The sequence below is a fragment of the Toxotes jaculatrix genome, chromosome 23 (assembly GCF_017976425.1).
Source record: "Toxotes jaculatrix isolate fToxJac2 chromosome 23, fToxJac2.pri, whole genome shotgun sequence".
In the NCBI taxonomy this organism is placed as follows: domain Eukaryota; kingdom Metazoa; phylum Chordata; class Actinopteri; family Toxotidae; genus Toxotes; species Toxotes jaculatrix.
The window spans coordinates 14,375,183-14,402,544 of record NC_054416.1 but is presented as its reverse complement, the minus strand read 5'-3'; the positions used below and the strand labels follow the sequence as shown (position 1 = coordinate 14,402,544).

The following is a 27,362-nucleotide window of genomic DNA, read 5'->3' as shown; positions in this document are numbered from 1 at the left end:
CCAGACGCTTGTAGTCAGTGTGTGTGTGTGTGTGTTTCAGTGACCGCGGAATAGTTTGCGTGCACGTGTGTGTCTATGTGTGTGAGAGTTGTGTTAGTGTCTGTCCTGTCTGATCGACACACCAGCAATTAGTCAGCTCCAATTAGCTCCCATTATTAACCAGCCCAACCAGTGCTGCTGCTGTTGCTGCGGCTGCCGCTGCCCGCCGCTCTGTCCTCCGACATCTGGGATGTGTGAGTAGAAAAGCCGCGCCAGGCTCACCCACTGCAGCCGCAGAAGCGTCTCCCAAACATGGACAGGATAGGGGTGTCATTCCTGGACCCCTTGGAAGACTACGAGTTAATTCACCGGATTGGGTGCGGCACCTATGGAGACGTCTTCAAGGTGAGTGCGAACATTTTTTTTTCCCCTTCGTCTGTTAAACCGGGACGTGATACTCTCTCTCTCTCTCTCTCTCTGTGTGTGTGTGTGTGTGTGTGTGTGTGTGTGTGTGTGTGCGCGCGGCGCCCTTTCACTTCCTGTTCATTAAGGTGAAAACTGCCTTTTTGGATGAGAAAGTGTCTGTAGTTCATCAAGGACAAAGCTGCACGCGAGGGGTGTTAATTGATGACCTGAGGTTTGACATGAGGAGGGTGATCAAGCTGATCACACGTGTCAGTGGAGACAGAATGTCAAAAATAAACTTCCTATTATTTAAAAGAAAAAAGAAAGAAAGAAAAAGTCTTTTAGTTCATGCCAATTTTGCAAAGTGTGTGTGTCTGTGTCTGTGTGTGTGTGCACTTTCCATTAAAATGACCATAAAGCCATTATATACAAAAGGTAGGTTCAGGATTCAGCCTGTTGCGTTAGTACCACAGCTTCATGCTGTTTGTTTATAGCGGTGGACAATATTGATAAAAATGTCCCTTCATAATATATTTTTGTATTGCAATAATTATATATAATCAAACTATGTCTAATTTTATGGAAAATCAACAGTTTATAGGTAAAATAACCAAGAGAAAATCTGTTTTTAGCTGATTCTAGTATTAAAAGACCTGATAAGTCAATGTAGATGATGTTAAAATGATAGATATCAGTATGTAAACAGTGTGGCGAATGAGAAATTTATATGGAATCATGTTATGGTGTCATATTATCCAACTTTTGTATTCAGTTGGAAAGTGCATGTCACTTCTTGCCACTTTGTGATTTTGGTGTCAGGATGCAAACATCCTGTGCTGCTAACAGCCCGCTCCGGTGCTTGTGCATCCTGCAGAAGCAAAAGAAGAATTTGTATTGTTTCACATCCCAGACTTAGCATGGCTGGAGTAAACAATCTGAAGTCCTGGGCCCCCCCAAAAAAAAAAAAATACCAGTGGGCCCCCAGTTCCACCTCCAACATGTCTTCTTGTGCCCTCTCGTAAAACCTAACCCCCACAATACAAACTTAGACCATGAGTCTGGTCCCGGAAATGATGAGTACACAGTCAGATTTTTTTTTTTTTTTGTCCCAGTACACCTGCTGGCCTGTCCTGCTATAGCACAGTGGAAAAGTTGGGGATGGGGGATGCTAAGGGTGGACAACTTAACTCTCCAGTAATATGCTGCCCCCTCTTTGTTTGGAGTATGTGTTCAACTGCCCCCTAAAAACCCACGAAAGGTTTGAATTCTAATAGCAGGTTCTTTAGTAGATACTTGTTTACAAGGATTGATGGTAACCTCAAAGACATGTTTCTCTTTTTCCCAAAAATAAAATCCAGTGAATGAAAACCTTCAACGAGAGCCAATGGTGAGTTACAGCAGCAAGCAGCAAACTTACCTAAGGGTTTTTTTTGTTCTTGCTGAAGACATACATCTTTATAAATGGCTCAATAAAGCCTCAATGATTTCCTGAAATGGGCTGTCACTGTAGTTACTCAAAGAGGAAGTAAGAGTGGATTGGTTGTGTGTGTGGGGTGGGGGGGGGGACTGTCTCCAGCTGCAGACTCATCTGCATTTTCTTTAGCTGCTGTTACAGCTTCTACGCAGTGTTTCACATGAGAACTCCGGTGTGGTGACGGAAGTGATGTGTTTTTCAGTTTATTTTCAGTGGTTTGTTCGTGGCACACGGTGCAGTTCATATCCTGAGCTGATCATTCAGTCACTGCAACAGCTGATTCTGACCCTGATCAGCCTCCTGATAAGGCCTCATGCTGATTAACCTCTTGTTAACAGTTCATATTTAAAGAGGAGAACAAACTCTCTAATCTCTAAAAGTTGGGAGAGCACTGTTGTACATGTGAAAACAGCTGCATAAAACCTTTATTGCCTAAACGTCCTCAAGTGATGTCACGGACTCACCATATCTGCTGCATTGTGCAAATTGTGCAAATTGCATTGTGGGTAATGTAGACACCAGGCCAATGGTATATCTCTCTCTTAAGTTTTCTTTTTTCTTTCTTTCTTCTTTTTTTTTTTTTTTTTTTTAGTGCAATGCTAAATCATCAGTTTTTATTTTTATAGCGCTGTATCAGAACAGAAGTTATCTCAGGATATCAGGGCACTTTTCTTATAGAGCAGGTCTAGATATTATAATTTATAATTTATAATATTATAACATATATTACATGTGGACATATTGCAGCCTGTGCATGTAATGTGAATGGGAACAGTAACAGTAATACACACAATAGCACATTATCACCCCCACTGCTGCTGTTGGGAGTCAAGGGTGAAACCTCTGGACATGTGACTGTGTGGGCATTCAACGGATTCTCATCACACTGTTGTTATTCAGAGGAAAACTCAGTTCAGAGCTCATGTGTGTGCGCCACCCTCTTATTAATCATGATCCATGGCCTCCTGTGGCTCCAACCAGCCACAGCCAGTCCAGACCGAGACTGTTTTTGTCCTCAAGTGGTCTCAGACTCAGTTAAGTTCCACTTCCATTTTGAAAATAGGTTATTTGAAAATACTTTGAATATTTCACAGTGTAACCATATATGTAAGTATTACTCTCTGCATTTATGCCCTTAAAAGACACATTAAACTGTTTTGAGAATTTTTAAACCCTTGACAGTGATCTGTGCCCCCTTTAACATCAAGAAGGACTAGATTTGACATTTGGACTGGTGGACTGGTAGCTTTTCAGTGATGAGATGGGTTGACAGGGTCGCCCCGCTCCCACTCCGTCACGCTCCATCAGCAGCTCTTAGCAATTGGCATAAAAGCGTTATCCATCCATTCATCCATTATCTATATCACTTAGCCTCTGAAGGGGTTAGGTTGGGGGGCTGAAGCCAGTCCCAGAGGCGGGGTACGCCCTGAATAGGTTGCCAGTCCATCACAGGGTTGACACATAGAGACAAAGTGCAAGCCATAACTTTAAAATGATTACCTCCTGAGGATGTGTCACTCTTTTCCTGAGATTTCTCACCTTTAATAAAATTCAAACGAGTTCCTCTTAAAGTCGAAGACATTCATGTTCCCCAGAGGTTTGTTTTTTTAGCGTGTTCTCCCTCCATGTCTCTTCATGTGACCGCCACCTTGTGTGTCTGATTAAACCGATCACTAGATGGCTTGCACCAGTTTCATTTCCAAATTTAACCCTCCGCTTTTGTTCACACATTCTAAACAGTATTTTTTTCGACACAGTGCTCGACACACAATTCCCAAAAAGTTCCATGCATGGAAAAAAGGGGCAGATTTTCGTAAGAGTTTCCGGGAAATACCAGGGTTGTCTGTTTTCCAGCATTCAGCTCTGGACTGGTGTGAACTTCGAGGGGGCATTCAGCCATGAATTTTGCTGGTTTGTCTGTTTTGCAAATGGTGTGATCAGTGCCACCACTGGCAGGGAAAAAAAAGCAAATATCTGTCTCCATTAAAAATTTATCTCTTCCTGTGACGGCTGAATGTCGGTAACAGTTCCAGGTTCTTGACAGAAACCTTTGTTCTCCGATTCTGATGAGATGACACTAAAACCTGACAACAACAAACCAGAGCCTTTACTCTGGCATAATGCACTTCTCTGCTGCTAGCACTCTAAACAATGCATCATACATTCTGACTCCTCATTTGGACTTTAGTTTGTTATAAACTGTACTAGCACAGAGTTCTGCAGGTGAATTATTATGAAGGGCTGTCATAACAGCTTGCTGGACACTGTGAATTCATACCTCTCCTGAGACGCACTTTGCTGTTTCACTGCAGCAGTGTTGCAGCCTTGTTGCTGAGGAAGTGAACTTATCTCAGCTCTCATCTGTGATTCTTGTAGTAAGAATAAATATCTATAATTATACTTGCGTACAGTTTATAAAGTAGTATTTTTGTAAATCTGTGCAAATGTGGAAGATTGAAACAAGTATACTAAACCCAGAACTCTGTGATAATGAGCGATTTCCAGCTGCTATATCAGTGTAGCGATAATGTGGAAGAGAGAAATGTCTCCATGTAAGAGAGTGGCCACATTGGGTAAGTGCCTGCAGTTCTGCATGGCTAAAAAAGCAGCCTGTATTTAAAGTGGCATCTGCTCATTTAGATTTACCAGCGGTAATGTGGTGCAGCATGAAGCCTCAGGAGTATTGTTATCTCTTGTTTAGTTTGATATACCTTGTGCAGTGATTTAGAGCAGTGGTGTAACTGTTAACCACAGTTTTAACAGTGTCCTGGCAAATGAGGCTGATGAGGCTTTCTGTGTGATTTGTAGAAAGCACTGTCCAATACTGCACCCTTAAAGTAGAGAGAATGGTTAAAGATCTCAAATTAGGATTGGACAGTATATTGGCACATACATGCAAACATAATTATAAAGTTCTGGGAGCGGTTTTGCAATTTTGTAGTATGTTTCTTTTTTTTTTTTTTTTTATCCCAGAAAATTCCTCAACACAGTCTGAGACAGCTTTGACATGGAGATTTGCAGTTTGTGTTGCAAGCATACTACTTTGAATAATATTGTAAGGATATTGTACACGCTGGGAAATTGACAGTGTGGTCAGAAATGCCAGCATCTTGATTGTAGGTGTGTCAACACCCTTTTTCCTCTAGGGACCACCCTGAGATTTACATTTATGTTTTGTTTTTTTTTGTTTTTGTTTACAGACATTCATGTTCAGCATACGATGAATTATAATAATCTTAATGCCTCAACTAACCATATTTAATTAGTTCCATACTTACACCTTCATAACTGACATTTCCATCAGCCTCAGCTGCACGTTGTGTTTAGTGCTAATTAGAAATTGTTTGCATGCTAACATGCTAAACTAAGATGGTGAATACGGTAAACATTACCTGCTAAATATTAACATGTGAGCGTTGTTATCTCGAGCATATTAGCATGCTGATTTTAGCATTTAGCTACATGGGTACATTGGTAGTCTTGTGACTGTATATTAACGATGAATCAAAAAAACTGGGTGTAATGTGGAAGGTTTCACTCACTGTGATGAACAAACAAATAATTACCACCCTACAAAACATGTTCTTTCAGGTCTACAGAACCTTGTTAGCATCATTGGTAGTTTTTTTTTTCAGTACACACTGTCACTGTTCTGGTTCAGTCTCAGGGCGCTCATCAGGCAGAAATGCAATCTAAAAAGAGAGTGAATACTGGGCCTACATCCTCCAGGTGAGCACAAATGTAACTCCAAATGAATGCTAAAGTTTCCGTGTGTCTGCTGGATGTGGAATTAGGACATAGCAAACTGTTTGCTAACATATTTGGCATTACAGCTTTATAAAGCAAAAATAAACCATGTGTTTTTAGCTTGCTAGTGCAACTATAGCTGCTTTGCTGGGAGGTGAACTGACTCAGCTGCACAGCAATATCTAATGTACATTTGCTAACATTAGCCACCACAAGCTGCGCAGCAATATCTAATGTACATTTGCTAACATTAGCCACCACAAGCTGCGCAGCAATATCTAATGTACATTTGCTAACATTAGCCACCACAAGCACCAGAATGTAGCAGGTTAGTGAACAGCTAAAGGTTGTGTTTTATTATTTATGACTTCATCTTTTCATTTTACAAGAGGAATATTTTTATTTTGTCTTTCAAAAGTTCCATATTTAATGCTACATTTCATTTCATCACCTTTTGCCAACAACCAGTTTTCACTTGCTATGTTCAGTTAAATATCACATTTGCTTCTGAGGCCATTTGTGCCCCATCTGCATTCAATAGGCCTCATTATGAAGCTATTACAGTTTGACCAAAGACTGTGTAACATTTCTGGCTCAGAGGCCCTTTAGGTGCCTGATCAAAGTGCAACAAAGCTTTGGCTTCCTCCCTCCCGTTTGGATGTAACCCTAAGCGGCTGTTATTTCAGGCTTGGCTATGAAAAAAAAACCATACAAGCGACATTACTATCAATGTAGTCACAGGAAGTCCTGTGGTAGAGCAGGAAAGAAAACAGGAAATGAATGCAGCCAAGCCACAGGTTGTGTTTTTCGTCGACCTGCTGATCCTATTGGCTGCTGCCTCGTTTTGTTGTGGATGCCCTGGAGTGGAAAGCGGTCCATCTGACGTCAGTGCAGTCAGTGAATGGGGATGACTGATGTTCCCAGGAAGAATTGGGGAAGTTGAAAACATGGTATAGTGGCTTTGAAACAACATCCACTACCACCTCTGCTGTAATACTGTGAAAGAGCTCAGGTTTATCACAGGTCTGTCTTGGCTAAGTAGGCATTACCAAGGATACTCTCCAACTGTGAACTGCATTTACACCTCAAGTCGTTAATATGGATGTCAACTGAATGCAAGAATACCCCAGTCTTAGAAATAATAGCATGTACAACACATGGCATTGGAGTATACAAATCATAAATGTGTTAAATGTTTAATTTGATTTATGTCAGAATGATTTGAAAGATTTGACTCAGTCCCACATACACCAACCTGATAATCCAAATACTCTTATCCTGCTTGAGAAACATTTACAAGATAATGAAGCGGGTGTTTGTTTTAGGAAATGAAATTGCTTTTTTTACTTATTTGTTTATTTATTAAATGAATGTAGGGAAGCTATGAGTATTGTCTTTTTGTCAGACAGGTGTTTCCCATTCGACAGAGAGAGATGGGCAACGCTTGATCTGGCTTCCCTCTCTCTCTCTCTCTGGAACGTTCCTCTGGCCAGCTGCAGAGAGGTCTTCGTGATGGGAGGCCAGCGGGTCGGATCAGCATTTATTCTGGCAGCGTGTCAGCATGTTTTCCAGATGCAAGCCCCTTTCTGAGTTGTTTTTCTAATGCATGGGGACTTCCAACAGATGCAGAGAAAAGACATGATGCCACGTCTCACACCGCCTGTTAAACATACAGATGCTGATCAAAGCATCATTTATTTCATTCAGTCATTCATTGAAAAAACCTGTCACCTATAGTGGCCCAGTCTTTATGTGTACAGTTTTGTTTATGTGTTTGTGTGTGCATATACATGTCAATCCCCTACTAACAAACACAGTATGTTTCTAGCTTAAAACTATAAAAAAGCAGGATATAATGTATATGATTATATTTATTGATTGCATAGACTATCATATATTTTCCATCCCTTTCAGGCTCGCAACATCAGGACATCAGAACTGGCAGCTATCAAAATCGTCAAGCTGGACCCTGGTATGTTGAGAGAGTGGAGTTCACGACTGCAGAACAGCAGTAACAGCGGTTTTTTTTTTTTTTTTAACTTGATGCTGACTTGCAGTTGTGCGTCGACACGCACCTCTCATAAAGATGTCTGTCTGTTCAGGTGACGACATCACGTCCATCCAGCAGGAGATTACGATGATGAAGGAGTGCAAGCACAAAAACATCGTGGCCTACTTCGGCAGCTACCACAGGTGCTGTTGTGTTTTTCAGAGCCCGTCCGCATCAGATGTGTTGAATTCCTCGGGATTGTTGGTGGACTTAAATATGTGGAATTTGACTTTTATTTTCCCCCCACACTGCCGTCCTGGATTCCTCTCCCACTCCTTCCAGTGCTTAGTTAGATTGCTGGCATCTGGATGATGTATTTGATGCTGTGTACATGTCCGACAGCTTGACAAAAGTTATGTCTCTCTCTCTCCAGGAACACCAAGCTGTGGATCTGCATGGAGTACTGTGGTGGAGGGTCACTTCAGGATATTTACCATGGTACAAATACAAATAAATGTGGAAAAAAATCTAACCGTAGGCTTTGTATTAAATCCAATTGTAATATCAATTTCAGTATTATCCTGCAGCGCATTTTAAAAGTGCTGTTTTACCATTTAAAGACACAGCGGAAATGTTTTGTTTCTTACCCAGAGCTTTCTTTAGTTAGCTGAATCGATAGCTATGGTATCTCCCACTTGGTAAAAAAAAAAAAAAGAACCACAGAAATGGGGACAAACCAGTGGCAGTGGAAAAATGCCTGCCAAGTTACCATTACTGTACATTACTGACATTTGTTTTTGTCTTTATCGCATATTTATCTAATATGGCATTTCGGTTTCTATTGGTGAACAAGTTATAACATGTAAATAAGACAGCTTTGGAGCTGTTTTTTGCAGAGCACTGATTTCAGTCTTGATGCTAAGCTAGGCTAAACATGTATCAGACCTATCTGTAGACGCACAGGGATGAAACTTCTTCTCGTCTGGCTCTGGGTAAAAGAGCAGACACATTTTCCAAAATGTCACGCTGTTGTGATTACCACATTAATCCCGGAGACATTTGCATAATTACTGTAAAACAGGTGCTGGAGTAGGCACAATGAACTTGAGTTCTGCTCTGTTTTTAGAAAATGTACCTGCAGGCTGTTTCTATTCCACCCTCCTCTTGAGTCTGAGCCATTAATCAAACTGTTCTTCACAGTGACGGGCCCATTAAGGGAGAAACAGATAGCGTATGTGTGCAGAGAAACCCTCCAGGTAAGGCTTTTTTTTTTTTGGGTGAAAGGCAGCCCGTCGCTGTTGCATTGTGAAAACTCTAAAGATACACTGCTGACAGGATGAGTCATGTGTTTTTCCCAGCAACAGAAGAGCTAAATAGTATTTAACCTCGCCAGACCACTAAATATACAGTAGAGGCAACCGCTGCTGCAGCACAACAGAGTCAGAAGCAGAACATATGAGCCAGACTGTCTTTATTTTGTTAGCAAGTGACCTTCGGCTCACTTCAAGTTCTTACTGGATAATCTGGAAGAAGAAAAAAAAAATATCTGAAGCTGAATTAAAAAACAACAACTGATAAAAGAAAGGTCTTGCCTGGCTTTGTTATTCTAAATGAACTTTTTTGGTTTATCCACATTTAATTATCTAAATAAATGATGATGATGATGATGATTATGAATGATTACAGAGCTAAACAGTTTGCTGCCTTTGTATTCATCATGGCAGTCCTTTGCAGCATAACAAGCATTCTTGTTTAACTTGATTTGTTGTTGATTCTTCTTTTTTTCTGGGAAATTCTTTACCATCTTCCTCTGGATCCGTTTCCTTTTCATCCAAGCTTTTATTTTGTCTGTCAATAATGCACTTTGTTACATTACATCATTTAAAATAAGCTGAGGGATTTTGAATTACACTTGTTTTAACCAGATTTCATTCATTTTCAACAAAACCGTAGGTTGTTATTACTGAAATGTTAAAGAACTGATGACTGATCATCACCAACCATAGCTACATGCGGTTACATGTTAAATAAATTAATATTTCATTAACATATGTAATTTCCTGAGCTCTGTCTTGTTACATTAACTATAAACACTTACATTACCGGTGATGGAGGGTTTTATCTGTATTGCCCACCTGTTGGGGGTTCTGCATTATGACCTGTTGCTGTGGCTCAGTTATGTAAAGGGTCTTTGTGTCATAATTTAGTTTTAAGACCTTAGACTTTATGTTCTTATTCGTAACTATCAGATTTAATCAAACCAGCTGTTAATAGCTGACACACAGAAAACCTGGGCCCAGGTCATATTTCACTATAGGACTACTGGTTGGCTTTTCTGTGATTGATAGGAGCCCAACAACAATTTTTCTTAGGGTTAACGTGGCCATGCTGTTCACCTGTACTAACACCTATAAAATAAGATATATATAATATATGTGTATTTGCTGTGTCTTTTTTTCCCAGGGTTTGTATCACCTGCACGAAACAGGCAAAATGCATAGAGACATAAAGGTATAACAGTTGTTTTTTTTTTTAAATCTTTGTCAAGGTGTTACCTACGTTATTACCTGGTTTATGCTGAGGTTTATCATGTGAACAGATGCTTATGTTAATGTGGGTTGTTCTCTCTGCAGGGAGCCAACATCCTTTTGACAGAGAGAGGAGATGTGAAACTGGGTCAGTGGCCGATCTGTATCGGACGCATGCACATCTACAATACCTATTTAACCACTCCAGCTCATCAAGTAGGCTTAAATAGGCCGTCCATATTGGATTTCAGCTGCCGTCAGCCACAGTGTGACCCTGTCTGTCTCTTCTGTGTCTAGCTGATTTTGGAGTGGCTGCAGAGATCAGTGCCTCGGTGGCCAAAAGGAAGTCTTTCATTGGAACTCCCTACTGGTAAGATGAAACTTAATTAGTATTACTGAGGAAACAACTTCATATTGGAAGTTGACCAGTAAAAAGTCACTATCTTCTACACTCTGTGTACATTTCCCTTTTTGGGGAGTGTTATGTCTGATGGTCCCTTCCTCTTGTGTCTCCTCTTCCTTTCTAATCACGTGTCCAGGATGGCACCAGAGGTAGCTGCAGTGGAAAAGAAGGGCGGGTACAACCACCTGTGTGATATCTGGGCCGTCGGGATCACTGCCATCGAGCTGGCCGAGCTCCAGCCACCTATGTTCGACCTCCACCCAATGCGGTGAGTCAGCAAAGACAACAGGGACTCCGGCTCCAGACAGCTGGAAACGGACAGACCAAATGAACTCTGCATCATGTCAAAGCAGAGAGAGAGATAAACAGTAGCGACTTGTGAACTTGTGTTATATAACAATTTGGCTGAGAGGCCTTGCATTTTATTCCTGGACAGTCGCTGCATAAAAAACGATTAAGACATTTTCCAGCCGGGTGACATTTAGAAAAAAAATGTTTCACAGAGCACTGATGTTGATGTCCAAGAGCAGCTTCCAGCCTCCAAGACTAAAGGATAAATCCAAGTGGTGAGTTCGACTACCCCTTTTTTTTTGCTTTAATCCGATCAATATGTTCTAGATGTACTGTTAACGTTTGTCTTCTTCTCTCTGCAGGTCGGCAGGTTTCCACAGCTTTGTGAAGATGGCCCTCATCAAAAGTCCTCGTAAAAGGCCCTCAGCTGAGACACTGCTGCAGGTTTGGAGTCCTAAACAGAATATCTCTTTAATATTTGGTTTGGGACAAAACAAGACATCACCTTGGACTCTTGGGGGGGGGTCTGTGATAATCATTTTTCATCATGGAAGTAACTGACAGGTTCATCAGTGATGGAAATTAGCAGCGACGTTAGCAGGATTTCCTGAGATCAAAATTCGTTTCCTAATAGTGTTCAAGGCTGTGATGTGTAACCTCTTCCTCCAGCATCCGTTCGTGACACAGCTGCTAACCCGTAACCTGGTCATTGAGCTTCTGGACATGGCCAACAACCCCGAGCTCCACCCTACGCACACACACACCCTGGACGACAATGAACTGGAGGTCAGTGCCACAGGGAGTTGGAAAGAACTGAGAGACAAGTTTATAGACTGATTAATAATGAGATTTATCAGTTTTATTTACAATCTTGTAAATAAAAAAAACTGAGAAATGCAGTCTTTTTCATAGTGAATAGTGTTTTGTTTCTGGTGTGTCTTATAAATGTTCTGTTGACAGGTTGGGGAAATGGCTCCAGACAAGATTCAGTCAGCAGGGAAACACCTGCCTGTAGAGAGGACCTTGTCTGAAGAGCAATGTGAGGACACACCCACACAAACACACAAAATTTTTTTTTTTTTTTTTTTTTTGTTCAGGCTAAACACGTCCATGACCTTACAGCATCTCTGCACTTGATGCACAGATATTGACTGGCTGTGGGTTAGACAGCAAACAAGCATAAATCCCAAAATTGTAGGGTGTTCCTTTAGAGGAGTATTTCATTTCATTCCACTTTGGGAAGTAAATGTAGCTACATCTTTGCAAACAGTAGCCACGTTTCCCAGCCACACGTCACTATGGGGTCAATAACTAATTTTACTTTGAATTAATTAATTAAATATTTAGGACTCAAAGAAAGGTACATTTGGGGGGCGTGGCTGGTTTGATTGACATTCCTGGTCGGGAGGCTCTGAGCCTGGATATCTGCATGTTTGCATCATCATTGTGAGCATGTTAGCATGCTGATGTTAGCACTTAGCTTCAAGCACAGCTGTTCCTAAGCAGAGCCCCGCAGACCTGCTAGCATGGCTGTAGACTTGTTGAACTTTGGACTAGCTTGCTGTTTTCCCCCGGCTTCCAGTCTTTATGCTATGCTATGCTATGCTATGCTAAGCTAAGCTAATATCCCAACTTTAGCGCTGCACTTAACAATGCAGAGACTGATATCAATCCGAACATCTAACTCTCAGAAAGAAAGGGGATGTGCAGATTTCTCAAAATGTGGAACTATTCCTTTGACTCACCTCAAACCGTTTCATACGCTCGTGCGCTGCTTTGTCTGAAATCCTGCACAGCTGGATTGTGACAGCCACTTCATGTGCAAGCGCGGGTGACTGCATGCGTGCATACAGTCAATTTACTGTATGTTGGTTGTACTCGCTGATGAGTCGCTTCATTGTCCACCACGGCCCCCAGTGTTCAGTGCTGTAATCTCCATAATATGAAGAAGGACAAAAGCCTCTCAGTCAGCCCTGCTTGATGACTGCCCTGGTTTTGTAACCCCGTCCATACATGTGGGATGGAGGCAGCGTCAGAGGATGGCACTGAGAACATGCCACTGGTGTGTGACAGACAGTGGTACTTCTATGCACTGGCTAGAGTGACCTCATACTGCTGAACTGCAAATAGGCTTCTCGTGGCCCAAATGTTTCTAATGTTACAGTCTGGCTTCACACTCTGCATAGAACTATATCATAAAGTGTTGACCTCTACTTCCCTTTCATACAGTGTGTTATTTACAGACACACACACACAAGCCGCAGACACGCTTAACACCTGCACCTCAATATGACCAAGGTGGGCTTTGAAGGCTCACACCACTTTAGCTATTACCACTGCTACTGCTACATCTAAGAGATAAGAGATAAGATAATACTTTATTGATCCCCGGAGAGAAATTTAGTAACTATCACTTCTATCACCTCCACAAGGATGATAATACTACTAGACAGGGCTGGGCATCAGAGACTGTGAGTAACCAGAATTTGGCATAAAATGTATGGCCAGATTTGTAATCTTTAATCAGACAGTTTATATTGTATCTAGGCAAAGTTTAGGCATTTAACCTTGGTGGGTCTTAAAAGTAAAGGCGAGACACAATGTTGCAATAAAGGCATTAACTATTACGGAAGTTAAGGAAGCTAATAAATTGCAGAGAGCAACAGGAAACACAAAAATAGAATTGAAAAAACAAGACATGCTCATGCTAATAATATAGAGCAGCAGTCAAAAGGTTTGCTGGGTATCAGCTGTGTTACACTGTAAAAGGACACACTATGTTCACTGTGATGGAATTTGTGTTGCAAGCAAGTTTCAAGTCTCTGCAAGTTGATTTTCATATTGTGGTGAAATCAATGACTGCGTTGCAAAGGTGGAGGGGAAAAAAAAAAATCCAAAATATGTCATTTGAAGTTTCAAACAACTTCCAGGACAGTTTCATGTTAACAAGTAAACTTTAAAATGATACGAGGTTTGTGTGTGATTTATGATCGAGGCGTTCGGCAGCACCGTGACGGCTAACTGAGCCAAGAGGAGACAGCAGCTTCTGCTTTCTGGTTTCCTCATCCTCTGCTTCAAAATCAAACTGTCGAACAGTAGCTCAGGTTCTCTGTGGTTTCGCAAAGACGAGGCTTCTTCCTGTCACTCGCCTCATGTACAGTATGTGCATCAGGTGTTCACAACTAGAGAAGAGTCATGAGGTGAGGGTGGGTGGGGGTGTGTGTGTGTGTGTGTGTGGGGGGGGGGGGGGCATCAATTTCTATTTTTACTGGCTTGATTTGATAAAAAACCCTTGGTTCTGTGAAACGCTCGTTTCATTCTCGTCACCTTTTCTCTGCAGTTGACCAGGTGAAGTTCGGCCCCCCGCGGAGAAAAGTCACGGAGCCTTATCCCGATTTGGTAACGCACCTTTCCTGCAAGACATTGCCGTGACAGCGCCGTGACACTGATCGAAAAACATCAGAACGCACATGCGTGAACCATGACTAAAGCTTCTGCCTCGGTTCTCCTCTCAGCAGGGCTCTTATGATGATGACTGGAGTCTGTCTGGAGACGAAGACAACTCACCGTAAGACTTCCCTCTGTTTACCTTCATTCAGAATTGGGCATGTAATGTTTTTTTTTTTGGCTGCTGAGATGTCACAGGTTGCCTCTCTTGAAGCGATCAGACGTTAACCTGAGGACTTCAGTGAAAAAAAAAATCTCTCCTCTTTTATCAGTGGATATGATGTGATTGTTTTTTTAATAGTGTCCAGTAGTGCCCTCAAATCCAGGGATTTCTAAGTCCCCAACAATGAACTAAGCATGGAGCATTCATTTCTTTAGGCTTCCATGTTTAATTAGCAAAAATAAAAATACTGATAAGGCATCATCAGTTCATTATTACATGAAATTCCTACTTACAAATTCAATTTTTGCATCATGATTGTGAAAAATTCCTCTTTTTTTGGGGGCATGTGATGTTTAATATAAACATGACAGCTACATTCAAAATGCTCTGGGAATTTGGGGGGGGGGGGGGCGGGGGGCACGCAAATCCCCAATGGGGGCACCACTGGGCACAGAGAATTGTTAGACAGAATTGTTTTAAATGAATGAGGCACCTTTGTGTTACCAGCATTGATCCTTCTCATTGAAACTGAGTTATTGGGCTGATTGTTACCAGTAGTAATAGTGTTATTATGTTATTAGTTATGATAACACTGTACTCACCAAGCACAGGCCCTCGTGTTATAACTGACACACATGGAGACTAAACCTGGTTTGGATATTTTAAGGCTTTTATTAGAGTCAACAGTAAAGAGATGAGAGGAAATAATGTGGGGAGAGAGATCCCTGGCTGGACCCGAATCAGGGATGTTGCGGTCTCAGCAACAGGGCCATCCAGAGATCCACCACAGAGGACACCGAGGTCACGTCCTCCCTATTCTTGGGAAATGTAGAGGCTTTTTCACCCTGCTACTACATCTAAGTTTTAATTTTGGTGGAAGTCAAAGAATAATATCACAAACCTTTATAGGAAATTTTTAGCCCTTGGCTCCAGTGTGTCACTTCCTGTGGTTTATATGGAATCACAGCCATGTTTTGGTTGAATTGAAGGCAAATATCTTATTAACAGAATAGAAATAAAGCATATTTTGTCATAAATTATATATATATATATTTTTTTTTTTGGAAATACTCACATTAAGCTGTAGAAATGTAAGAAATGTGTCTGACAATAAGCACATCAGGATTTTTTGACCCAGAAAAATCACTTCCTGCCTCACATGACCATAGGATTTATGAAATCCTGGGTCACAGCCCTGATTAGCAGTTAACTTGGTGAGTACAGTGTTCTTGTTTGATCTAGTCCAAGTACCAGCATCAGTATCGAGCCTCAGAAACCAATAGGAGTCGACCTCTGGTTCCTTCCCTCCCATTGTTATGGGCCATTCAGGCCCGTAGTCAGATAAACACCAGGTCTTCCTGTTGCAGGAGCCTGTTGGAATGTGTGGAGCAAGCTCTGCAGCTGAGGTAGGACACGTCCATCACCTCCAGCCTCTCCTAACAGCAGTGTTCCTCCCCCGCCCGCCGTCCCCACATGAATTCACCTCCAATGAAACTGCTTGTGATGTTTGTTTTTTTTAAAAATTACGTACATATCAGCTAATGCCAACGTCTTTGACATGGTCGGTGGGTTTGTGTTCATTCTCCGCTAATCCCAAATAGCCTGCTGTACCACTTTTATCAGATCGGATGTGGCTCTTGATTCAGCGCAAACCCTCTGGTTTTCAGCTTTTTGGTCTTTTTGTCTGCTTTTTTTTTTTTTTTTGTGGTGTTTCCTTAAGATTTTGTTGTGTGTGTGTGTGTATGTGCTGCCGTTACCCTGCCCTCAGCATCTTCAGCATTCGCCTTTGTCGTCCACCTTGTTGTCATGACGATGTTCTTGATTCGGGTCTGAGCAGATGGCCTCATTCTCGGATTTTTAAGAGCCTGATCCCAACATTGTTGCTCCTTTGTCTTGCAGGAGTTTAACCATTAAGAGAGCGCCATCTACTGATGTAAGTGGCAACCATACAACTATAAATTGGAGCTGTGTTCCAACTACACACTACACGCATACTGAGCATAGACATCCCTTATAGTAATTAGTACATAGAACTAATGTGATGTGTTTCCTGGTGTTTGTTTAGGGAGGCAAGAAAAGTGGTCTGTTCAGTCCGTCCACAGCCTCCCTGCCGGCCTTCAGCTCTTTGACTCCCAGCACAGAGGACAAGAAAGACCTGACCCTGAGACCGAGCTGTACACTGGGCCCTGATACCGGCATCACCGCTGATTCCACCTCCACTTCAGGTGCAACACGCTACTCCCATCAGAGATCGACTTGTATCTCCAACATGGCTTTTCTTAGTGAGTGAGAGAATGATTTCCCGTTCCTCTCTCTCTCTCTCTCTCTCTCTCTCTCTCTCTCTCTCTCTCTTTTTTTTTTTCACAAGGTTTAGCCAGGTGCTCAGCCACTCAGGACGTCAGGCAGCGCTGCAGCGATCCACATCAGCCTGTGGGGGACGCTGCAACAGCAGAGAAGAGGAAGGTTGCCACTGTGTCCTCAACAAAACGAGAGACACCGATGTCACCTGAATGGAGCACACTAAGGAGAAAGACAGAGGACTCTGTGAGTTCAAACCAAACATCTGTAATCGGTATCATCAGTTAGCTTGTGTGATTTTTTTCTAACCTAATAACTTTCTAATGAATTGGTTTGGATCCTTTAAAAGTGTCGTCTGTCTGTAAGATAACAAGTCATACAACCAAACGAGATGTTGATTACCTCTGCCAAGTGTAGGTTTGCTAGGTTTGTTTGTGTATTTATGAGGAGGATTACTTCAAAAGTATGAGACTGATTTGCACCAAACTTGGCTTGCATTAAAACTGAGTGCAGATCCAGTTAAAGGGGCAGATTTTTTTTTTTTACTGCTCTCTTTAACATTGCGAGATAGAGTGTTTTGGCCTTGGCAGAGGAGTGCACTCTGTTGAGTGCCATTCCAGTTTGTAATGTGTCTGATGTACAGTTTTTATCCTCCCCCCCCCCTTTTTTTTTTTTTTTTTTTTTTTTTGTCTGTGTAACCCTTGAAATTTCTAGAGAGCTGATTGTCATGGACTTCCTCCTACCCCTCAAGTCCATGTAAGTGTGAAATCTAACAGCATGTGATCTACAATGAAAGTTGACCAATGGCAATGCTCTGACGACTAACAGGATAAGCTTCCTTGCATGGTATGATTCAAGCTGCATTAGGAAAAGGTTTTTTTTTTTTTTTTTTTTTTTTTTTTTTTAAATGTCAGACTCCGGCTGATGTTTTTATGGCTGCATCATTCCATCGTATGCAAACGTCTCATGCAACTCTTTATACACATTTCTCCCAAAATTCAGCTTGGCATCTTTAGAAACCTCAGCGTCTTTCTGGTATTTGGAGTCGTGCAAATGTAAATGTAATACTGGGAATCCTAATAACAGTCATACATGCTTTTTGTTGGAATGGATGTTCATTTAAAAAAAAAAAAAAAAAAAAATTGAAGGGTCACCATTAGTGATTGATTTGCTTTGCTGGTTCTGTAGATGGGAGCGTGCTTCTCCAAAGTCTTCAACGGATGTCCTCTTAAAATCCATTGTGCTGTCACCTGGATTTTACCCAAGACAAGAGGTAAAGACAATAAGATCTCCTAATGTCCTGAAACTCTAATGTATGGAGTTTTATCTTCAAAGCTGAGTAGCAACACGCATGCATATCATGATCTTATGTCGCAGCGTCTCTAAAACTAAACACCTTTCCTACTTAGATCAGTATCTTATTCTTGGGGCAGAGGAGGGCATCTACATACTGAACCTTAACGAACTTCATGAAGATACACTAGAGAAGGTAAGAAAAGGACTGATCCATGTATTTAACATAACTGCACTAATTATTAAAGACCTCTGTGCAGTGTTTTGGGGTCTGGACCCTTCAGACTTGTGGACCTGTTACTCAAACTGAACTCAGTCACTGCCGACCCTTTCGTGTTTTTTAAATAAATTGCTGTCTTTGGTCTGAATGTCCTGCTAGCAGATCTCAGGGACTTATTCTTGAGTGAAGGCAAGATGGAACATGAGATCCACAGGTAGTGCTGGTGGAGTAATTGCAAAGATTTCCTCTAGAGTTATTCCATGCACATTCAACTGCGAGAAGACCCTGGATTAGACCCAGAACACCATAGAGGGAATATATTGTATATCCTATCAGGCCTGGGAATCCTTTGGGATCCCCCAGCGTTGATTGTCATCTGTTTCTACCCACAGCTGCTGCCTCAGCGATGTACATGGCTTTATGTAATGAACAACGTGCTGATGTCCGTATCAGGTAACGAATCCCTTCAAATGATGTGTTTTCTTGGGAAAACGCAAAGTGCTGTACGTTATCTATCCCTCTGAGAAAAATCTCCACCCCCCCCCCCGCAGGGAAGTCGTCCCAGCTTTACTCCCACAGTCTGACGGCTCTGTTTGAACAGAGAGGACATCTGCAGAAGAAGCACAGCAGTCTGTCGCTCAGCACCAACCGCTTCGCTGAGAGGATCAGCCCCAGGTCAGACAGGACTCGGATTCATTTAAGGAAACAGTTAGTGGGAGTAGTGTGTCATTCTTAATAGGAATACTGGACGACACCAAAGACAGTTTCCAGTCTTATACGTGCTGGTTTAAAATGGCAGGTGGCAGCCTTCTCATGGATCTGTATTTTCTGTCTGGGCCCACAGGAAGTTTGCCATATCTGTGAAGATTCCTGACACTAAAGGCTGTAGGACGTGTAGTGTGGGTACGTGACAGGTCCAGAACTTGCTCTACATATTCTCTCTGTTTTTTTTTTTTCCCATAATAACACGAGACCCCTTGACTTTCTTTTCTCTCTTACAGCGAGGAATCCATACACAGACAGTACATTTCTATGTGGGGCGGTTCCATCTGGCCTGGTTCTCCTATTGTGGTACGAGCCTCTCCAGAAGTTCATGCATCTAAAGGTTTGTACAGACATGTTACACTTTAAATGGTCTTCAGTGAAATTGATTCATATTATATATTGATACAGTATATACATTGGTTTGGTATAGACAGTTTTGTCTTTTCATGTCAGGTTTCTTTATTGTGTATCAGTGTCTCAGGCTTTGTTTCAGCTTAATCCTGGCCTGTGAGGTTCATTCAAGTCAGGCTTTTTACAATAAGCCCTGCTTTTTTTCTACTTTATAAGACACCCTTCTGGCTCCGGTCGGTTTTATCCACTACTTAAAATGTTTTATGGATTTGTCAGTGTTCTTCATTTGTTGGAGATATGTTTCAATTGAAACTTCCCAAAAATTTAATAAGAGATTTTTGAGCTTTTGAGCCAAAGATACATTATTAATGTGGTTTTAGTATCTCAGAATAAAACTGTGCATCGTATCACATTGGAGTCATGGTAAACAGACTGACTTTGCACATATTCACTGAATACTTGTCCTGTCATGTCATTTATTTTGTTTCCACCTGTTTGACTCGCAGCACATAGCGATAAAGCTTCCAGACTCTCTGCCAGTATTTGAGCTGCTGGTGTTGGTAACAGATGAGTTTCCCCAGCTGTGTGTTGGGGTGAGAGACTGCAGTAACGGGAAGCCGCCGACCAGCCAGCAGCTCAAGTTTGATATAATAGAGCTGAATGGCGCCCCTGTTTCAGTACCAGGTAGGACTGACTGCTGCGCTCCTCCACTCTTCACTGTTCGTGCAGCTCAGCTCACAGCTCAGCCAAAACTCTCCTCTGTCTCTCTGCAGATAGTGGAGCACTTAGGGCGGTCCAGGTGACCCAGCTGGATGGAGACACTGTCCTCATCGCTGTAGACAGTAAGCCAACTCCATCTCAACGCATGTTCTAAACCCTCCAGCCATCTCTCACACTGACTCATAACATTTCCGGATCTCTGTGTTGGTCTCGAACAGAAACTGTAAAGATTGTGAACCTCCGGGGGCTTCCGTCGAAAGAGCTGGCTGCTGAAATGGTCTTTGACTTCGCCATAGAAACACTAGGTAGAAGCAATCACGAGGAAAAGTTGAACTTGAAAGAAAAACTTTGAGTTAGTTGAGTTGACCTAACGTGTTCTGACAGTCTGTTTGCAGGACAGTGTGCTGGCTTTCTGGAAGCACGGCCTTAAAGGGAAGAGTTTTCACTCCAATGAGGTGATTGCCCACGACTTTTCAGGTCATTTGTTTGTCATTCACTCAAATCGGCACCAACATGTTTATAAAATGGGGGATTTCATCTCTATCTGCAGGTAACGCAAGAAATCACAGATGAAAGTCGAGTATTCCGAGTTTTGGGAACAAACAGGTACGTTAGCATTAGTCGGACAATATGAGTTTCATTCATTGTTTAATGGTGCTGCTGGTGATAGGTAGAAAGTAGTAGTCATGGCAGTAGTACTGGTAATCGTAGGTGTAGCAGTAGTATTATTGTTAATAGTAATATTACTAGTTTTACTAGTAGTAATTGCTTATCTTGATTACTAGTACCAGTATTACCATTAGACACAGAACCTCTTTCTAATGGGAAAAGCAGATAACAAATATATAATAACAGTGGATAGTTTAAGATTCATTTACAGGACCCTCAGAATCCCAGGATTTATATATATATATATATATATATATATATATATATATATATATATATATATATATATATATATATATATATATTAGTTAAATCATAAACTTTGAGCCATCTCTACATGTCTTTGGTTGCCTGTGATTCATACTCTCTGGATGAGGTGTGAGATCCCCCTCCTCCCTTCTTTGCACAGGGACATCATTCTTCAGAGCACACCGACGCATGACCCGTCAGCACTGAGCAACCTGTACATCCTGACCGGACACGAGAGCAGCTACTGAGATGAAATGGAAATGTGTGTTGGAAATGATGTCCTCCTCTACTACACCTGTAGCAGACACCAGCACCAACTCATCCCACTGACGCTCTGCTGTGAAAGACAAAATGTCAGCCCCAGTTGCTCGCTCGGACTCAAAACTATATTTTGTTGGGCAGCACATGTAAAAGACTAAAAGACTTGACAACATGCTGAGTGAGTTTCTAACTCTTGGATGTTCTAATTAAAGGTGCAAAAGCCAATAATTTCATGGAAAAACAATCTCAGTGTGACTGCTGCAGAGAGGACAGAGACGCCATAGACCCACTGCTGTCAGAATGGACCACAGATGGTAGAGAAACATGGACATGACATCTCTGACATCACACATGCTCTTCTAAGTTGATGCTTTGAAGCTTTCATTTTTAGTTTACCGTTTGCTGTCGTCTTCGGCAGCTACTGGAACCAGAACATTTTGGTCAAATGGGAGGAGAAAGTGGCAAAGACCACAGCTGAGTGCCATAAGCTGAGACACCTGTCAATTAATCACATTAATAAAATTTTATATTCTAGTATTCTAATATTCTCTAGACACAAGCATCTAGTGGCCTTTGGTGGTACTGCAGCTTAAAGCATTTGTACTTCAGCCTCAGTACTCAGCCATAGTGTTTGCCATTTTTGGTTACAATTTTCTGTACGCCATACTGCTGCGTTGATGTGAAAATAATGAATGCTAACGTGTAAAATTTGAACCAAATTTCAACCCAACGTCATGCTTTGACTTAGCTTTCAACACTGTGTCATTTCGGGGGGGGGGGGGGGGGGGGCTTCTTTAATTTTTCTCTCCACAAACCTGAAAGAATTTGACTTCCCGCTACAGTGCTCTAAAAATATGACTAGAAAACACCCAGTATCATGTTTCGGGTTTGTAGAAAGAACAATGAAAGAAGCCTTCAACATAAAAATGTGGTGGAAGCTAGCTTAAAAAACATGATCTATCCTGTTAAGAAGAGTGTGTGTAACCAAATTAACTTTTCAGATGTATATATTTTATCTAAGACCATGCAATTCTGACAATTCCCATGAATTTTGAGGATTGTGAATGTGTTTAATCTTAGCAGCATTTACATTATGTGCCACCATGTTGAATTTAAAGGGTCATTCCACTGCAGTCAGTTACCCATGGGCGTCAACACACAGCTTTAACCCGTGACTGTCACTCCTCCGTCACTGCTAGTAACTCATAAATTACACACAGGCTAAAGGTTCATCTGATTACATGAGGTGCCATAGAAACTGAATGCAAACAATGATATTTCTGCTTGTTCCACAAAAAAAATGTAAATTCCACTACATTCATTTTGTGTGTGATGATATTTATGTTATTTATGGAAAGGAAATTGTATAATTAACACTCACCTTTCTCTGAAAAATACTTGAAAGGTATAATATGCATATGGGTATTTGTTTTTCAAGATGTTTTATTTTTGCTGTGTATAAAATGTATGTATACAACAATACAGAATGCTCTTACCATGTGGAGGGATTGTAACATGCAAAGTAAAGATTTTAATATCCTATAAAGGTAGCCCAGATTTCTTGTAATAATCTTGTAAAATCTAATAAGTCAGACAGGACACAGGACAAGCGGCGTGTGCTGTGCAATTACAGTGCGTACATCCACCCAGTAGGAGGCGGTAATGAAGCAGGATGAAGGAATAATAAGGAGATAAGGAAGTAGGAGAAATAGCAGCGCCATCTCACTTTTCATTCATTGCTGTTGAGGCCTACATCGTTTTATAGGTGAGATAGAGATTTTAAGATTAAAGAGAAAGCTGAAACACACTTTAGGAAGCTGGTGAGATATGACTGTGATCGTGTCGTTGGTGTAGATGTTCTCTGTATGGGCTCATTAGCGGGCGAAAGTTGGCAAGTAAGTTGCTAGCCAGCTAGCTAACATGATAGCTTCTTGGATTCATGCGCCTGTATTATCAAAACATTAAAACGCCATTGCACTGCAAAATGGAAGCACTGCGCACTGAACACTGTTTTCTGAAACTTATACAGAATTGACAGGCCCTTCCGACTGTAGTGTCATGCTAATTAGCTTCTACATGATATAAAAATGCAATGAAAACACTAACAGTGTTTGTGTTAGCAAGCTAGCTAGCACGAACTGCTAGCTGACGTTAAGCTTACATAGAGATGACATCCCCCCGTTAGAGTGAATGAACATGCTGTGTTTCAGACTTGTACTTCATTTTTTTGGTTAAGGAAATATATTAAATTCGTATAATATATTTACATGGGAGCTTAAGTGCTACTCAACGATACAGTATATCTAGGTAAATAAAGATAAATACGCTGTAGTTAGCCTAAAGCAGCTAAGTGCGCCTCTTGCTTGAACAGTTTACCTCTGCCCTGTCAGAGCAACAGGTAAACGCTCGTGTAACCCCCGTTTGACCCTTTCACTCATGAAAGATTCCCTCAATTTAGCAGGTATTAGTTTTGCATTGCAATAAAAACCATGTGTTAATGGGCGACGCATTAACACAGTTCACTCCCTTCTTTCCTATGGTGTAAGACCCTATATATATAGTTAAACAAATCCAATATCCTGCGTTCTTTGAACACACCAAACAGCGGTGCTTTATATGTAATTTAACCTCAGGTATAGTCTCATAAAAACATGCTGTCTAATTAAAACTGCCGTACAACAAACTCCACTTCTTATTAAAGTTATAATGATCTGGTTTTATTAAAACTTCCGATGGGCATTGATTCAGCTTTATTCAGATTAAGGCTAATGTCTAGATTCAGTCCTCTCCTGCCCCTCACTGATGTAACTGGGCAAATATTTCTATTATTTTGTCTAGCCCATTTTTCACAATAAATGTGGGCTAAATAACAAACACCTCCCCATGTAATACAATACAAACAGTTTTGACAAATACTAAATATTGTATGCATGACAGTAGGAGCTATTACGGGGCTAACGCTGTATTAGACTGCATTATTTTTAGCTAGGTGTACCTAATAAAGTGGTAGCTGAGTATATTTAACTGCAACACTTCATTGTTCACTGACATACAGTGGGATTGACACTCATGTCCATTTAAAGTAATTATTGAATATTGGGTATTGTTTAATAGTAGTAATTGAATAATTTTTCTAAACCCCTCTAGGATACACAGAACGTCACCATGGTGAAAATTTTTATCGGCAATCTTGCCTGCAATACCACAGCTGAGGAGCTGCGCGAACTCTTCGAGAAGTACGGCAAAGTATCGGAATGCGACGTCGTCAAAAACTATGGATTTGTGCACATGAACAACATGTCTGAAGCGGAGGAGGCCATCCAGAACCTCCACCAACACCAGCTGCATGGCTGGCGCATGAACGTGGAAATGAGCAAAGGGAGGCCGAAGTCCACCACCAAGCTTCATGTCAGCAACCTCGGGGAAGGGGTCACCAGTGATGTTCTGCGGGCCAGGTTTGAGGAGTTTGGCCCAGTGGTGGAGTGCGACATAGTAAAGGACTATGCCTTTGTTCACATGGAGCGAGTGGAGGATGCCATGGATGCCATCAGTAAGATGGACAACACAGCCTTCAAAGGTGAACTCTTGGGCAGCGGAGCGGTAGTTGTCTTTACTGTCTGTAGATACGAATTTGGATTCTGTTCTGTCGCCATAGAGCTCTCGTGACACGTTAAAAAAAAACCACTAGCTGATATTTTTCCACATAAAGAGAAAGTATGGATAACCTTTGCCTTCACTGACCAGGTGGACTGAGAGTTATCACTGCTAAGTTTGGCAGCCTCTTGTGAAAGCAGTGACTGGTGAACAGGCACTGGCATAAAATCACCCGCACCTGGTGCTGAAGCTTATTTTGCTTCGCTCAGTTTCTGACGGTCAAATGCATTTTAAGGTGTTTTTATAGTCGGTAAGAGCCTTTTCGTGTCAGAACCCCACGGTCTCATGCGTGTCTTCTCTCTCCTCACAAGGCAAGCTGATGAGCGTACAGCTGTCCACCAGTCGCCTTCGCACTGCCCCAGGAATGGGAGATCATACTGGCTGCTATGTCTGCGGGAAACACGGTCACTGGTCGAAAGACTGTCCAGTCGGTCGGAACGGTAGCCACGGTGATGGCACGAGGGCTCGCAGCGACCACGCCCCACCACGCGGTCCCCCAGGTTATGGCAGGGGCAGCTACGGAATGGCCTCACCTCCAGCAGCTGATTACATGGGTGGCTCTGCGTATAGTCAGGGTAGTTATATGGGTGGGTTGCCGCCTCCCCCCCGTAGACTTAGTGGCTATGGCTCTGAGCTGGGGGATAGGTACGTGAGTAGAGCAGCAGGCTCCTACGCTGATAGGTCATCAGCTTATGATCGAGACCGTCTCTATAGCAGTGTTGACTATTATGAGAAGTACAGAGCTCGCCCTTATGGCTCAAGCTATTTCGAGGATTGTCGCCTGTCCTATCCCCCACCTCCCCCACCCCCACCTTCCTCCCTTTCAAAGCTCTCCTCCAGTATAGATCCATATAACCACCGGCCACCGCCTCCACCTTCATCGACCGCTTCAGCCACCGCATATTACGCACAGGACCGAAGCCCGATCAGACGAGTGCCGGTCTCTACGGCAGGCTATGCCTATGAGCGAACACGGCTGTCACCGGTGTCCTCCAGGAGCTCCTACACTGTTCCACGGCCCAAGGATCATTACACACCACGATACACGCCTTACTAAACCCGTTGTGCCAAGGTGAGCAACACAGGTATGACAGTGGGACATTGGACATTTACTGTTACTGGTCAGTGTGCACTGGGATCTCGCAAATTTTTTTTATTTTATTATTTTTTTTTTTTAGGTCTGTTTGTGAACCGTGTGATTTTTCCCTCGCCATTGTTTTCTTCGAGCCACACAATTCCATCAGTCTGAGCTGCAGAAATTCAGTTCGGAATCTGTGTCGGCATCTTCGAGGCACCTGCGATGCCAGTCGCCTGCAGTCGTCCTTTCAGTCGCATTCACATATTCTGTTTTCAATAAGGACAATTCGTACACTTCACTGTTTGACACTTATGATGTATAAACAATAATATTCTCACTTGCTCTGCAGTTTCTCAGCTCAGTATTTAGTCATGTCTTTATTTTGTCGTACCTGCATTTCTTCCTCACATGAAGCAAATTGTTCAGTTCTGCAAATGTTAGTTGTTTGGCTTTTGTTCTCATTCCGCAGAAAGCTGGATTTGTAGCTCTGCGTCAAATTGCTACACCGTAGCCACATGCTGCCGCTGTAGCTGATGTTCACCTCCTGAAAAATGTAACTACGTGTCAGGGCCATGGCTTTGATAGAGAAACCATGTGGGGACAGCAAGAACTGTGATTGGCCGCTGGTGTTTCCTCCTACAAGTTATTGACACAACAGTGTGTCCACATCCATGCAACTGACCTGGCTGAGTGTTCAGTCAGGATACACATTCACACTTTGAGTGATGTGAGAGAGAATTTAATCATCTCAAACATTCCAGCCTCTCATTTTTTTTTTCTTTTTCTAATTTCAACAATGTGTCCTCAAAATATAAAGATTTTATAAAACTTGTTTACCTATGTGGTGATCTGAGGTCAAAAATTCTTGATTGCAAGGTGTTGTTCAGTGACACCAAAACAAAGCTTGACGAGCTTTGTGCAAACAAAATGTTTTTCTTCCAGCTGACAATGTTGCACACTTTGACTTTACAACAACGAATCCTTCAAGTCTGGGATGGATGTGTATTGTACCCATATAACGCAACATGCAGTAGATATAGAAATGTGTGAAATGTGAGGCGGGACTCAGGGCTTGGGGCTGTATAAGTCATGAGGCACTTGCTTTGCTGAAGGTGCCTTTGTTAGTTTTGCATATAGGTGGATTTGAAGTTTGTATTTTTTCATACTAGCTGTAAGAGTACCAGCATATGTTTAAAAAAGAAATCTACAAATGAATATGATTTTTAATAAAGCCAAAATGATTTTGGTCTCAACTTGTTTCAGTTCCAACACATTTTTCTTTCTTTTGATTTTTGAGACTGAGGATTGCGGTTTTACAGCTTAAGGGCATTAAACTTAATGTCATTGGTTATGGTTTTCATTCAATGTAGGTAGGGG

The 27,362-nt window shown here is 41.9% G+C and overlaps 2 protein-coding genes across 8 annotated transcripts; both read left to right on the top strand.

Annotated features, from left to right (window-relative positions):
- On the top strand, positions 1-22,803 carry map4k2 (mitogen-activated protein kinase kinase kinase kinase 2). 5 transcript variants are annotated; one of them, XM_041031752.1, is made up of 32 exons: positions 4-384; positions 7,520-7,577; positions 7,708-7,798; positions 8,029-8,093; positions 8,796-8,851; positions 10,059-10,106; positions 10,229-10,271; positions 10,421-10,493; positions 10,663-10,794; positions 11,030-11,092; positions 11,180-11,261; positions 11,487-11,603; positions 11,778-11,856; positions 14,158-14,216; positions 14,336-14,385; positions 15,795-15,833; positions 16,327-16,360; positions 16,493-16,652; positions 16,796-16,971; positions 17,440-17,481; positions 17,914-17,998; positions 18,135-18,214; positions 18,631-18,691; positions 18,790-18,913; positions 19,083-19,141; positions 19,240-19,343; positions 19,861-20,038; positions 20,128-20,196; positions 20,293-20,379; positions 20,459-20,529; positions 20,625-20,680; positions 21,153-22,803. In XM_041031752.1, exons 1-32 carry the CDS (start codon positions 292-294, stop codon positions 21,238-21,240), a joined length of 2,622 nt encoding a protein of 873 aa, XP_040887686.1. In that variant the 5' UTR covers positions 4-291; the 3' UTR covers positions 21,241-22,803. The 5 variants fall into 5 exon arrangements, 4 of the variants coding, with proteins under 4 accessions (XP_040887686.1, XP_040887685.1, XP_040887689.1 ...); XM_041031751.1 differs by having other exon boundaries at positions 14,333-14,385; XM_041031755.1 differs by lacking the exon at positions 15,795-15,833.
- A 147-nt stretch (positions 22,804-22,950) lies between these two features.
- Positions 22,951-27,296, top strand: rbm4.2 (RNA binding motif protein 4.2). Of its 3 annotated transcripts, none has more exons than XM_041031761.1 (4): positions 22,951-23,018; positions 24,401-24,830; positions 25,219-25,992; positions 26,086-27,296. In XM_041031761.1, the coding sequence occupies exons 2-3, from the start codon at positions 24,419-24,421 to the stop codon at positions 25,962-25,964; spliced, it is 1,158 nt and encodes a 385-aa protein (XP_040887695.1). In that variant the 5' UTR covers positions 22,951-23,018; positions 24,401-24,418; the 3' UTR covers positions 25,965-25,992; positions 26,086-27,296. The 3 variants fall into 3 exon arrangements, with proteins under 3 accessions (XP_040887695.1, XP_040887694.1, XP_040887693.1); XM_041031760.1 differs by having other exon boundaries at positions 25,219-25,979; positions 26,086-27,295; XM_041031759.1 differs by having other exon boundaries at positions 25,219-27,296.
- Positions 27,297-27,362: the final 66 nt, after the last annotated feature.